The sequence below is a fragment of the Protopterus annectens genome, chromosome 5.part0 (genome assembly GCF_019279795.1).
Source record: "Protopterus annectens isolate FY-2018-M chromosome 5.part0, PAN1.0, whole genome shotgun sequence".
In the NCBI taxonomy this organism is placed as follows: Eukaryota; Metazoa; Chordata; order Ceratodontiformes; family Protopteridae; genus Protopterus; species Protopterus annectens.
The window spans coordinates 1,639,553,949-1,639,567,789 of record NC_056735.1 but is presented as its reverse complement, the minus strand read 5'-3'; the positions used below and the strand labels follow the sequence as shown (position 1 = coordinate 1,639,567,789).

Here is a 13,841-nt window from a genome sequence, read left to right as displayed (position 1 = left end):
CTAGAGTCAGATAAATCACAATAAACGCTAGAAGACCTCAACATATTATGTAAGTGGCTGGCTGGCATGCAGCTCATATTAAACTGCCTGCCTTGCTTGGATTACTTTTGAGTACTTAGTAATTCTGTATAATATTTCAAATTATATATTTTTTTATTATTTCTATGTTATTTGGCCATCATCTAAAAGTCAACTTCAACATAACAGTATAAGAAACTTCTCTGTGTGGAAGATTTTCAGTCCATATATCTCTAGCTAACCACTGTATAGTAGTCAGATCAGACAACAGTAGTAGAATTGGCAAATTTAAACTCATCTTAAATAAAAAAAAAAAATAATAAAAAATATATAATTTGAAATATTGTACAGAATTACTAAGTGCTCAAAAGTAATCCAAGCAAGGTAGACAGTCTGTTTCCAGTGAAAAATCATTATCAGAAAGTCAAATTCAACCCTACACTGACCATCAGTACCTACAGTTACAGAAAAAAGCATTTTTTTTTCAATCAGTAATTCACTTTAATAGCATACAGACAAACAAAATTACAAAAGCTGCGCTCAGTCAGTTGAAACCATAAATATTCTCACCATCTCCCACTGTACTCCAGAAAGGTTCTAGCCTTACCAATTATCCCAAAATTAGAATACTGCCTGCCACTGTTTGTATTAAACTCAACACCAAAGATGTATAATCTGCAGATGACAGCAAACAAATTCTATAAATTCATAACTCCAGGAGGCTTCATGAAACATCTCTGACAATCAGTTAAAAATGTTGCCAACAAATGCTAGGGCAACTCTCCTAATTAACTGCCTCACTTACAAAGTACTAAATTGCTCCTACTGCCCACCTTAGCACATACCATATTGGAGACAGCAGCTACTCATTACAAATATTTTACAAATAATGTAATCTGCTCATCCAGTCCACAGTTCACAAAAGTAATAGGTGAAAGAGCCTTCTCTCTAAGTTTTCACCAGTAGCATGGCATTCCCTTACAGAAACACAAATTAAGTACATTAAAAATAGCTTCTCCAATCTCTTCATAATGAATACAAATGTCAGTGCTTTGACACAGGCTAGGCATTAAACAAATAGCTCTGACTTGCACTAAACAGACCACCGTACTTCATAATTTGAAAGAAAAAATCTACTTTCACAGTCATAAATGTGTACATATATACAATAACAGTGTATGCTACCTAAGATGGCAATGTCCACTCTGTTATCAAATCTTTCTGGTATTTATAATTGTTCATAACACTTTATGCACTGTACAACAATACTGACTTGTAAAGTATTGTTTTGTAAGTTGTTCAAATTCCTCATTGCTGCAGTAGCCTTTAGATTACATGGGTTGTTTCACTGCCTAGGAAACAACAAACATCCAGTTTCACAAAATTCTGGCTCCCCCCACAGCTTCACTCTGACTCCTGATTGGCTAGCCCAAGGAGAGAAATCAAGAGTCAGAGTGAAGAAATCTTCATCACTTTCTTGCCCATACAGAGACAGAGAGAGAGGAGCATAACAATCTTGAACCAATAACAAATATAAAGCAGAAACGTACACAAAAAGTTTTATATCCCAAGTGTAACTTACACAACTGTACTATGATCAGCATTCCCACTGCTACAGTAGCCTTTAGGCTGTATGGGTTGACTACCAAAGCCTATCCAGCCTGACATGACGAAGGATATGGATCCAGGTGCCACTGGAGAATGGTCCTAGCAAAGCTAGCTCTGAACCGAGAATCCAGTTCGTAACTCTTTGTAAAGGTATGTATGGAGGACCATGTAGGTGCCTCTAGAATACTTCAAGAGCCGACTCCTTTCTAAATGCCATTGAAGAAGACAAGGCTTTTGTAGAAAAGTACAGTTTTGTACCTACCATAAATGTAGATGTTCGAAGATCCACATTGCTGCAGTCATAACTTATGGGTAGAGTCCACTGTCCTCGGTCGGCCCGAATACCAAAGTATTAGGCTGACGTCGGTCATGGGCGCTCAGATCTGACGTCAGAGCGTCAAGGTATTAAAGCGCATGACCGACGTCATTTCCTCAGTCTTTTCTTGCCCCAGATGTCAGAAGGCCCTAAAAATAAAGGCCACAGCCAAAAATAGAATAACACCCTAAAACCATGTACAAAGAACAGCTACAACCCAAATCATATCACCACTCCAAACTACAGAGGGGAAGGAGGGAGGGTAAATTGGACTGCAGCAATGTGGATCTTGAACATCTACATTTATGGTAGGTACAAAACTGTACTATGTTCTTCATCTCACATTGCTGCAGTCATAACTTATGGGTAGAATCCCAAAGCAGAGTTAAAGGGAGGCTGGCAAAATCATAAAGCATTGGGGGCTGCCAAAATGCCCTGTAAGATTGCAGTGGCAAATCCAGCCCTAGATTTGGAATAAAGAGGAAGATGGTAATGTTTAGAAAAAGTGTGCACTGAACTCCAAGTAGCTGCTTCCAAAATATCTTTAGTAGCTACCCCCCTTAAAAAATTAGTAGAAATGGCAGTAGCCCTAGTGGAGTGAGGCCTGAATCCAGCTGGAATCTCCTTACCATGATGAGAATAACAAAAAGCAATACAAAAGCCAATCCACTTAGAAATAGTTTGTTTTGAAACAGGTTTCCCCTGAGAACCCAAAGCAAAAGAAACAAACAACTGCTGAGACTGTCTGAACCCTTTAGTCTTGCTCAAATAATAACGCAACTGCCTGTGAATATCCAAAGTGTGCAAAATTTTCTCCCCTTTATTTTGGGGATCTGCATAAAAAGTAGGCAAATGAATAGATTGGTTCAAGGCCACATTTGAAACCACTTTAGGCATAAAAGTAGGGTTAGTACGCAGAGATACCCTGTCCTTATGAAAAATTAGGAAGGGTTCAACTGCCATTAGAGCCTGTAATTCAGAAACCCTTCTAGCAGACGAATGGCCAACAAAAAGCAGTCTTCCAAGACAAAACTTTAACTCAGCCGTAGCTGCAGGTTCAAAAGGAGGTAAAGTAAGTTTTTCCAACACAAAATTGAGATCCCAAGCAGGAGTAGGAGCTCTACGCGGGGGTCTTATGTTCTTTGCCCCTCTAAGGAATTGCTTAAACAAAGGATGAGAGAATAATGGTGGATCACAGTCATAGTGAGCAGAAATGGCTGCAGCATGAACTTTTATAGAGGAGAAAGACAAACCCTTGTCCAATAATTCTGTAAGATATTGAAGAGAAACACTCAAATCAGGCCTGGAAACATCAAAGCTCTTTGCTTTGCTCCAAATAAAAAATCTCCTCCATTTATCAGCATAAACTTTCCTTGTACTAGGCCTCCTGGCCTCCAAAATAACAGTCAAAACTTGTTGAGGAAGCTGCGACCCTCCAGGTTCTAAAACAGAATATGCCAGGCTGTTAGATGCAGGGACTGAATCCTGACATTGAGGAAATGATTGCCCTCCTGAGTCAAAAGGTGTGGAACCAAAGGCAAAGGGTAAGGAGGCTCCCGTACCAAACTCCTCAGCAGAGGGTACCAGTGCTGTCGAGGCCAGTCTAGAGCTATTAGAATCATGGAGGGCTTGTCTTGTCTGACCTTCAAGAGAACCTTTGGAAGAAGAGGCAGAGGCGGAAAGGCATAGACGTGAAGATTGCTCCAACTGAATGATAGAGCATCCACTTTCCAAGCTGTGGGATGAAACATCTTTGTGCAAAACTTTGGCACCTGGAAATTTAGTGGGGAAGCGAACAGATCTATGTCTGGAGTCCCCCATATCATTGTCAACTGTCGAAATACATGAGGATCCAATTTCCACTCGTGGGGATCCACTATCCGTCTGCTCAAAACATCTGCTAAGGAGTTCTGTGCTCCTGGCAGAAACTTTGCTTGAAGAGTGAGTTGCAAACTGAGAGCAGTCTCCCACAAAATCATAGCTTGCCTGCAAAGAGGGTACAAATGGGTTCCCCCTTGCTTGTTGATGTACCACATGACAGTTGTGTTTGTCTGTTTGAATCAACACCTGCCCTGGGAGAAGTAAATCCTTGAAAGCCATCAATGCAAACTGGACTGCTAACATTTCCTTCAAGTTGATATGTAAATGTTGAAGTCTGGCAGGCCACGTGTCTTGAATCCATTTTCCATTGAGGTGTGCTCCCCAGGCCTTGTCCGAGGCATCCGTCGTTAAAATCTGACTCGCCTCTGGTCGGGTCACAGAGAGTCCCTTGTTTAGGTGACATTCCTGAGCCCACCACAAAAATTCCTTTTGAATGCAAGGTATTATCTGAATGACAGTTTCCAGATCTTGGCAGTGTTGTGTCCATACATTTTTGAGATACCATTGTAGCTTCCTCATATGCAGTTTGGCATTGGGAAGCACCAGAATACAAGATGCCATGAACCCCAAGGCTTGAAGGACTGTCCTTGCAGTCAGCCCGGACCGTAGAGACAATTGATGGAAGTAAAGTGTAAGATTCTTTTGCTTGTCCGGGGTCAAAAAAGCCATCTGGGAAGCTGTATTCAGTCTCACACCCAGAAAGCACATTTCCTGAGAGGGTACTAGACTGGACTTTGTTTCGTTCACAGAATACCCTAGGCACCTTAACACTGTCATAGCATACTGTAGATGGTGAAGAAGCTCGTGCTTGTTTTGAGCAAGAATCAGGCAATCGTCCAAATAAGGATAAATTTATATTCCTCTTAACCTGAAGAAGGCTATCACTGGAGCCAGAACTTTTGTGAATACCCTGGGTGCAGTAGATAAGCCAAAGGGCAATGCAGAGAACTGATAATGTAAAGTCCCAGCCCGAAAACGCAGGAATCTCCTGCAACTGAGCCTGATAGGAACATGAAGATAAGCCTCTTTGAGATCCAGAGTTACCATCCAGTGATCTTTGCCCAACAGAGGCAGAAGTTGTTGCAACGTCAACATTTTGAATTTTGGAATGTCCAGATATGTGTTGAGGATAGATAAATCCAAGATTGGCCTCCAAGTGTTTCCTTTCTTTGGCACAAGAAATAGGCGAGAGTAAAATCCGAGGCCCACTTCTGACAGAGGGACCTGCTGTATAGCCCTCATTTGAAGAAGTAAAGAAATCTGTTTGTGAGCCTCTACCCTTTGCTGAGGAGGAACGTCTGGCATGCCTTTGAAAGGAGGCAATGTGTGGAAATAAAACTTGTAGCCTCGGTCTATAATGTCCAACACCCATTTGTCCTGGGTGACTAGAAACCAATTTTGCTTGAAGAGTGCCAACTTTCCTCCCAAAGGAGCTGCCAGACAGGAAGGATCTGGCAGCTGGGTCATTGGGCCTGTTTACGAAAGGACTGGCCCCTGCCCTCACCTGTAGATTGTGCTGGTGAACTCCACGGCCTAGGCCTGAAAGAACTCTGAGCTCTGCCCCTACCACGTCTAGATCTACCCCTAGACTGAGAATCAGAAGAAGGGTAAGTCCAACCCTTAGCAGGTCAGTTCCTGCTAAACTTAGGGGGCTGCACCTGTAAAAAATCTTTAACAGTCTGCATAGACTTAGCCTTGTCTTCCATTTTTTTCAAGACAGACTCCACAGGAGAACCAAACAAAACTTCAGACTGCAAAGGAGCATCTAAAATCCTAGCTTTAACATGCTCTGACAAATTCTGATCCTTAAGCCATGCGTGCCTGCGAAGAACTGAACCAGTGGCAGCCACCCTGGAAGAAGCCTGCAAAGCATCAAAACCACACTGCAAAGCATGCTTACCCACCTGATCAGAGGCATGTACCAAATCCTGTAATTCCTTACACTCTATGCCCTCTGCCAAAGCATCCATTTTAGATTTTAACTGAGTAAGGAGAAAATTCTGGTACTTCAACATATGAAACTGGCAGTTCAAAGCCCTCATTGCTAAAGTGGAAGAGGTATACACTTTCTTACCCCACCTTTCCAAAGCTCTAGCATCCTTATCCAAAGGAACTGGATTCTTTACAACAGAAGCCCTGACACCCTTAGGTCCCTGGCTAATAGTTTCTGGGTCGGCCCTAGGGCTCTTATACAGATATTTATGAGCCTCAGGCACTCTGTAATACCTATCCGGCTTAACTGGCGCAGGAGGCAAAGAGTCTGGATTAAGGGAAGCCTCAGAGAAAACGTCTTGAACAACATCCAAAACAGGAGGTATAGCCAAGGGCCTATGCTGTGGTAAAAACAAAAATTCCCTAAGCCTCTTCCTGGAATCTGAGAAATCCTGACCTTCCCATTTAAAATGCTCCCTCATGGAATGCAGGGTTTCTGAAAAAGAAAAATCCTCTGGAGGAGAAGCAGAAGGAGTGGAATCCTCTGCGTCTGAGTCAGAATAAGGAGGAAAATCCTGAATGTCTTCAGCCGAAGACTCTGAGTAATCTGAAGCCTGCTCCAAACTTTCCACTTCTGGCTCCACCCTAGGCCTCTTATCAGGAGGGGGCATAGAACCCCTGATTAAAGTAATTAAATCTTCTGCCATTTTAAGCATGTGTTTTTTAGGCACAGAACCTGCAGAACTAGGACTGACACCTGTGGAAGGCAAACCAGGCCTGCCTTTGAAAGGCACCTTAGAGACAGAAGGAGAAGGCCTAACCACCTTAGGCAAAGAAGGGAGAACAGTAACCTGAGAGGCCCCCCACAGCCTGACCTGACTCCTGAGAGGCCACATCTTGCAAAACCAACGTCTCCCCCTGAGACTCAGTTGAAACTTCTGCCGGATCAACCGAATCCACCGTAGTGTCTAAAGAACCGGCGTCCGGAACGGACGAGTCATCCTGTTTGGACTTTAAAGATTTATCTTTGCGCTTCTTCACGGTAGCGGGCGTCGGAGGATCCGACGGCATATTGTAATTACACCGCCATCAAGACAAGCCTAGCACAATCTAACCTACGCTTAATGGTGCGCTTATTAAATCTAAAAAGCGCAAAAGCGACACCCTACTACGTTGCTCAGGTCCCAAACAAGGAATACAAAGAGAGTGGTAATCCCTATGCGGTATCTGTTTCCCACAAGAAATACAATTATTCACTTTTTCTGACATCCGAAGTAACTGAGGCAAGAAAAACAAAAATATTCCCCCGGGTACTTAGCCCAACTTGGTTTCGGTCTGAAACTCAGAATACGAAAATTTCAGAACACCGAACGGCACTTGCAAACGCTGCTTCTGCTTCGGACCATGTGGCAAAAAAGACTGAGGAAATGACGTCGGTCATGCGCTTTAATACCTTGACGCTCTGACGTCAGATCTGAGCGCCCATGACCGACGTCAGCCTAATACTTTGGTATTCGGGCCGACCGAGGACAGCGGACTACCCATAAGTTATGACTGCAGCAATGTGAGATGAAGAACATCTGCAATGTTACTTCATGGAATGGATTTGCCATGGTGTGAAAAAAAAATAGCTAAGGATAATCATCTGGAAATTTTCTGTTTAGACATAGTGTTGTCCTTTTTTGTCCCTTCATAAGAAATAAATAGTTGATCAGCTTTTCTAAATGGCTTAGCTCTGTCAAAATAGTACTTGAGCTGTGTATGCACATTCAGACTATGCAGAATTCTTTCTCCCTAGTTTTTAGGTTCTAGGTAGAAAACTGAGAGATTGATGGCTTGATTAAAAGTCAACTCTGAAACCACTATGAGCATGAATGAGGGGGTTGTTCTTAGAGAGACCATATCTCTGGAAAATCAGATAAGGGTCACCCACCATGAAAACATGCAACCCAGACACTCTTCTTGCGGATGTCAGAGCAATGACAAGTACAGTTTTCCAAAACAAGAATCTTAAACTAACTTGATGGAGAGGTTTCAAAAGGTGACAGTAAACTTCTCCAGCACAAAGATGAAATCCCAAGGAGCAGCAACTCGTTTATGAGGATATCTCAAATGTAAAAAGAGTTTTACCACAAACAGAGAAGAAATAGGAGGATCCATTGGCAAACATGCTGAAATGGCCAAAAGATGAACACTTCTAGATGAATAACAGAGGCCAGAGAAAAGTAACTCTCACAAATATTTGATTAAGACTGGTGCGAAATCCCTGATGGACCTCTACTTATTGGTTAAGACCAACTAGAAAATCACTTCCACTTACCAATATAGGATTTTCTAGCAGCAGGCTTTCTTGCCTCTTTTACTAACTGCTGCACATCCTCATGAAATAAACACCTAAAAGATATTAGAAGTGAATCATTCAGGAAGTCAGCTGAAGTTGATTGAGACTGGGATGTCTTGTGTGAGTAGATCTAGTCTGTGAGGAAGCTTGTGGTAATTGCCATTGGCCAAGTCCATAAGAAGGGAAAACAGAACCAATGTTGCCTGGGCAAAAAGGGGATCACCACAATGATTTTTGGGGAATCCTTTTGAATCTTCAAAATTACTATGGATAGCAGTGGAAAGGATGGAAATACAAAAAAGAACATTATTTTCCAAGGTAATGGAAATGTATCAGTTTTCCAGGCTTGCATGCAAGAGGCCTTGGAGCAAAATTTATTTAGTTGCCTGTTATGAAAGAAGACAGAATGATTTGAGGTATTCTCACAACTAGATAATTCCTGGAAGACCCCCAATTCAATTTTCATTCATGAGGGTCTGTCCTAATCCTGCTCAGCTTGCCTGATAGTATGTTTTGCTTTGACAGAATGACAGCCAACACTCTTAAGCTAACACTGCCAGCCTGTATAGATGGTACAAACTTGTACCTCCATACTGGTTTATGTACCACATGATTGTGGTATTGTCTATAATCACTTGAATAGGTCCTGCAGACCATAGGGGATGGATAGACTTTAAAGCATGGATCACAGCCATCTCCTTTATACTGATGTGCTTTGGTCTGTCTGGAAGACTCCACAGACTTTGCAACTTTACCCCATGGAGACTGCTCCCAAAGCAAACTCTGAAGCTTCTGTGGTGAGAGATTATTGTGGGGTCTGAGGAGAAAAAGGGACACCTGTGTTCAGCTGAATTTGCTGCCTCTACCAACGCAGTTCCCTCTTCAGAAAACTCCAACCTAGAATTTGATACTACAGATGATACAAATGCTTGGTCCGTGTGTTTTTTGGAAAACGCTGCATCTTTCTCATGTGTAACCTGGCTAGGGGAAGCAAAAGGAACACAAAAGTCATGAACCCTGGGATCCTCAGAAATTGCCTTGCAGAAGTCTGAGACTGATTGGAAAAGTTCAGGAAATATTCCAGATAAAAATCCACCTTCTACTGTATCAGAAAGGCCTTATGAAGATAAGGTTGTCATGAAGTGAGCATAAGCACTACACTAATACACACTTTCCTGCCCATACCTATAGTAATACTTTTTGTCAAAAAAAAAAATCAAAGTTTATACAACCAGTACATAATTTCTCACAAAAATAGCCCCAATTAGTTCAAAAGTTACTAATAACTACAAATAGTGGTCCCTGACTGGAAACTTCCAAATCTGTAAAAAATACTGGGTTTCTTAAAGAGGAAATATCACTTTTAGTCATAAAATAAAATATATATTAATTTTCTTAAAAATACAATTGTTTTTCTGTTGAAGGGTTTTCCAGTAGGGCTTGTCTGTCATAAATGAAGCTGCAAGCCAACTGCTGCTCCTGTGAAGTTCCAGAAATGCTTCTCCTCAAGGTGGCAAGAAAGTACTGAAGATATCTTCACTCCACCTACTGATTTCCCTCTTGCAGCTAGCCAATCAGCAATTAGAGTGAAGGTGTGGGGTGCAGCCACAGCTTTGTGAAGCTGGATGGTTGTTGTTTCCTAAGTAGAGAAACAACCCATACAGCCTAAAGGCAACTGCAACAGTGGGAATGGTGAACACAGAAATCTATCTTGTCCCTGTACTTCTGTATGTACATTCCTTGAATTATATATACTTCATTAAAATCAGTAATTGTACATTAAAATCTGTAAGTGCTCTCTGGCCTGGGTTGTGACTGAAAATGTTCTGAGTGAGGACCAGACCACCTAGATAAACTAATAAATACTTGTATTTCAGCTGACATCCCATGTCAACATATTACATAAAACTGATCTTTACACAGTATTATTCCCATATGCAATTCATCTATCCTCTCAAGAACCCACTTCTTAGTTAACTAGAAAATATTATTTCATCAGCTTTATCCATTAAGCCTTATACATAACTTATTTCCCTTCTTGAAAGAAAAATACGACTAAAATTGATCCTTACTAATGATTTTTCACAAGCCAGCCACTTACTGCAATTTCTTTCAGTAAATATGTTTCTAAATCTGTGTTAGTAACATGTCAGGAATTATTTTAGTTTTGTTCTCCCACTAGTCGATGTGTTATAACCCAAAGATTCAATTTTTTCATACGATTCGTCATGCTTCCCTCATATATGTACATATTTGCAATACACAGTTCTTCTTCCTGGACTGTATTCCACTTTGCATTTCTTAGATTCTGAGCTGGATTCTAAAATGACTAAAACAATTTACGTTTATGGCAGCATGTTAACACAGCACGTAATACATATCTCAACTCAGGGATCTCTCTGATTTCTGGCCTCGACCAGGGCTTAAGAGACAGCCTTTCAGTATGCTCCTCTGCCTCCCACCCCAAAAATACAGGGTGGACATAACAATTCATGTCTTTCAGTTCTGTCAAAGTGCCTGAGACATTAATCAAAGTTGAGTTTTCTGGGCAACAGTCATGGTTCAATTGTCTATGCCATTAGAGCTAGCTTACACATAAAAATGCATTTGAGGATGTGTATTTCTACAGTCACTGTGTTATTCTGCCAACAACCAACAAAATGGCAATCTTTTAACATATACAGCAGAAGAGAAAATCAGAATTGAAACCATGTAATGAAAAGGAAATTCACCTCCGTTAATGACTACTATACTTCTTTACTGAAAAACTTCTAAGATAACAATTACTATCAGTATACATGAGAAAGTTTGTTATAGCATTAACATTGCGGTGGGGGGGGGGCACATTATTGCAAGATCAGACTCCTAAAAGCTTCAAACTAGCTATAAAAGAGATCCAAAATATAACATGCAGCACCCCACTTCTTCTGGGCTTCTATTTCTGGTACCAAAATCTCCACACTCAAGTAAATAATAACAAAAAAACTGCAAAGCAAAATAAGCCATGAAAATAAGGACGAACTGCCAAATAAATGTCAATGACAGGTCAATAAAGTAAAATAAGCATTGTCATTCCTTTATTATAACTGGAACTTCATCAGATAGCTCAACTCAGTAAATACCAGTGTTTAAATAACCCCCAATAACCAATCATGCTCTCTCAACAGTTAAAACAATTAAGAAACTCATTGTCTAAAATGTTCTTAAAAAGAGAACTTTCTCAAAATAATTGAAAATCCATTAAATTGTTGGTGGTGTGGTATTAAAAATGTAATACATTAAAAACTGTGACCAGTAACTATGTCTTTTCTGATGGAGAATATTTCAAACAGACAAAGGGGCTGGCAACGGGATCGCCTACAGCTGTTGTTTTCGCAAACATCGTACTTGGGCTGTGGGTGATAAAATTCATTTACAACACCAGGTACACTCATTCTATTTACAGATATTTCAGGTACCTGGACAATATCCTGATTCTATGGGAAGGTGGGAACCACAGTATTTCAGAATTTATAGACTATATAAGTAGTTCTACTATTTTCTTGAAGCTTACGCACAATTTTTATACTGCCAGTGTTAATTATTTAAATGTGCATTTGTATAAAAACCTGGAAACTAAATGTTTCGAAAACCTCTATACATAGGAAACCTACTTATTCTAATAGACTCATACATTTTGAAATTAACCACTCCGTGTGGCAGAAAAGAAATTTGGTGAAGGATCAGATGATCAGACTCTCTAGACTTAAAACTGATGATACACAGTTCCTCACTGAATTAAATATGCTGAAAGACATGTTCAGGTAAAGGAGCTATCCCTAACTCAATGTTAAATGAACAGAGATGTTTAGTGTTTAGGGAAAGAAATACACATTATCCCCCTATTCTAAGGCAGTCTGATTTTTAATTCAAGCCCAAGAAAAAGGATATGGACACTAGCCTAACTTCTACCCTCATCTATGACTATAATTTATCTCTACAAGAAACATCATTCAGAGAAACTGGTGTGGTGTTTTGGGGGCTTTCGGTCTGATAGACAGGTTGGGATCATCCCCAAAAATTATATATACAAGGTGAAAAAATATTAAAAACATCATTAAAAGATCAGGATGAAATTAGGAAAAACGAAAAAATGTGATGCCTGTTAAGGAATGTAGATTTATCTATGAGACAACTAACATCACAACTGTCAACTTTAACAAAGTGTTCCCTGTTCCAAGTATTTTTGATGGCAACACAAAAGGAGTAGTTTACATAGCCAACTGTTTGTCCTGCCCAGCTTTCTACATAGGCAAGATGAAAAATCAACTCAAGAAAAGAATCCACCAGCATGCCTATGCTATCAGGAAGGAGGACAGTACCAAAGCCCTTTACAGACACAGCACCACCTGTCAGAATTTTAAGGAATTAATTTTTGTGTGATAAAAAAGGTAATTTACAATGAAAGGGGAGGGAACTGGTCCTCCTACCTGGAATTTAGGGAGACATGTTGGCAAATCTTGCTCAATGCCACACAATTTCCAGGTATCAATGATAGTGTATCTATTAGCAGCGTTCTGGAACTGAGAGCTGATGTAATTTTAGGTTCTAGGTAGAAAACTGTCAGTTGCCCTGCTAGACAGGGGTCCAGGGAAGTAAATAGTGTGGGAAGAAATAGCCAGGGAATTGTTATGGCTAGGCTTGTACAGGCCCTAGGGCTGATAGCCTAGTACCAACCTATGAATCTATAATATAATGTATTTTATACTAGGTTACTGTAAAAAAACAACATTATAAGTTTTTGTTCATATTATTTTTTAATGTCATGATTTACAGTTTTGATCATTGTATTTACTTCTGTTTGTGTAGTTTAACATCTTGTTAAAGCTGATTCCTGGGGGGGCTATAATTTATCAAAAATGTTTGGAAGTATTTGATGTTTTCAAGTTTTAATGTATTACATTTTTAGTACACCATCAACAATAATTTAATGGATTTTCAATTATTTCAAGAAAGTTCTCCTTCAAGAACATGTAAGACAAGAAATAATAGCTTAGTGGCAACCTTTGGGTTGGGAGGGTGGCCTAATGGTTAAGGTGTTTGCCTTACAAACAGAAGGTACAGTGTTTGAATCTCACAGGGGATAACTGGCTAGGCTTAAATGGCAGTTAGCTTAGTACTAACCTATGAACTATGAACTATGAATGAGTTTGTTAATTGTTTTAACTGTTGAGAGAACACAGTTGGTTATTGGTGGTTATTTAAACATTCATATTTACTGAGTTAGCTAGCTGATGAAGTTCCAGTTACAATAAAGGAATGAAAGTGCTCATTTTACTTTATCAACCATCACTGTCATGTATTTGGCTGTTCATTCTTGTTTTCGCAGCTTCTTCTGGTACCAAAATCTCAAAAAACAAAGCAGCAGAGTCATGTACTCAATAGTATGCTTCAGAACTGTATCATTCTTGGGTATCTGTACAACCACTTTCACTTACAAATTTTGAACTATCTAAAAGACTGCAAAGTTGCCAAATTATTATTTAAAATCTTGGGTTTATAAATAACAACCAGAAACTACTATTATTCAACTCTGTGGATATTAAGCATACTGAAAGATCATCTCACCTTTTGCAAGCTCTGGTTGTTGTTTGCTTACTGTTTCTGGTGTTGGCTTCATTGCCGGTGGCCTGACAAGGCTTTGTGGTATACTAATAACACCTGCTCTTGGTGGAATGCTCTAGAAAATAAGAATCACAGACCATA

The 13,841-nt window shown here is 40.1% G+C and overlaps 1 protein-coding gene across 1 annotated transcript in view; it reads right to left on the bottom strand.

The window, feature by feature from the left end:
• The window catches only part of SYNJ1 (synaptojanin 1), a 2,168,218-nt gene that overhangs the window by 300,082 nt on the left and 1,854,295 nt on the right, over positions 1–13,841 (bottom strand). Inside the window, exon 30 of the mRNA XM_044071423.1 lies at positions 13,704–13,815. Within this exon, the coding sequence (XP_043927358.1) occupies positions 13,704–13,815 (112 nt within the window). The remainder of the gene's footprint in view (positions 1–13,703; positions 13,816–13,841) is intronic.